Consider the following 1069-nt stretch of genomic DNA (forward strand, 5'->3'; position numbering starts at 1 on the left):
GTATGTATATATATCCTTTGTACACACCTTGATGGCCATCCTGTTGCGGTAGTTATTCTTCGTCTCCTGGCTGATTCGGCGGTGTTCTGTGCTTTCGTAGTCGTTGTTGGTTCTGGTTTGCTTGGGTAGTTTGTGCACGGTCCCATTCTGCAGTGCTTTGTCTACGTTCCCACCCAGTTCCAAGTATATTTTGTTGTCACTCACCTTCGTTACCAGCCTGTATATCATATATGCAAGCTTAGTTACAAAATGGCGTGCTACGATCGCGCATCTCGTGTGATGAAACATACTACATATACTTGAAAACATATATATATATATATATACTATCCGCCTACCCGTGCTTGAGATGTGGCCATCCATAGTACACGGTCTTGCCCAAGTACTCGTTAGCTGCATCCTGCGCAGTGCTAAACTGAGTCACGTGGTTCTCCTTAAGTGTTATGGCGATGCAGTGCTGGTTGCGCGAGGGCTGTTGGAATACAAGCGGTTTGATCTGTGACAGGAACGGAAAGAGTTTTGGGGTTGAAGGTTAAGGATAGACTAGTTATTGGGTTTTGGGTTTTGGGGTATAGGGTTAGGGTTACTAGAGTTGGGGTAGGGTATAGGGTTAAAAGTTGTACGGGTCACTAGAGGGGTTGATGGGCATACTTGTCTCCTTACACATGTGTACGTGGAAGTCTTTATATACATGTGCGTGCAGATGGCAGTGCGTGTGTGTGTGTTTTGTGTTTCTGTAGATTGCGTACCATAGTATGGACAAGGACAACAACTCTTTCTATAGTGCGACTAATACGTAAGTACGTATGTATGTAGACAGATGGTATAAATATAAACCACTCTCTCTATGTGTGCATTCAACGCAAGTATGTAGATAGATGATCTATAGACAGGGTGTCACGCCATGGAAATGACGTTGACATGGATATGTTAAAGAAGCTGTAGGAAACAAACGAAAGGACCACAAAACACATATGCTATGCAACAGAGGTACACATACTAGCAAAACTACAGTAACAGACTCATCAGCCCAGTCTAGAAAAGCAACCCATACTCGAGCACACCACAA

At 43.8% G+C, this 1069-nt stretch overlaps 1 protein-coding gene across 1 annotated transcript; it reads right to left on the reverse strand.

Moving 5' to 3' along the window:
• Positions 1-338: 338 nt before the first annotated feature.
• On the reverse strand, positions 339-496 carry SARC_17000 (hypothetical protein; the record flags this gene model as incomplete). The annotated part of the gene is made up of 1 exon (XM_014288900.1): positions 339-496. A coding segment is annotated over one exon (158 nt), but the record flags the coding sequence as incomplete, so codon positions are not given.
• Between the last annotated feature and the right edge of the window lie 573 nt (positions 497-1069).

This window comes from Sphaeroforma arctica (genome assembly GCF_001186125.1).
Source record: "Sphaeroforma arctica JP610 unplaced genomic scaffold supercont1.9480, whole genome shotgun sequence".
Classification (NCBI taxonomy): Eukaryota; class Ichthyosporea; order Ichthyophonida; genus Sphaeroforma; species Sphaeroforma arctica.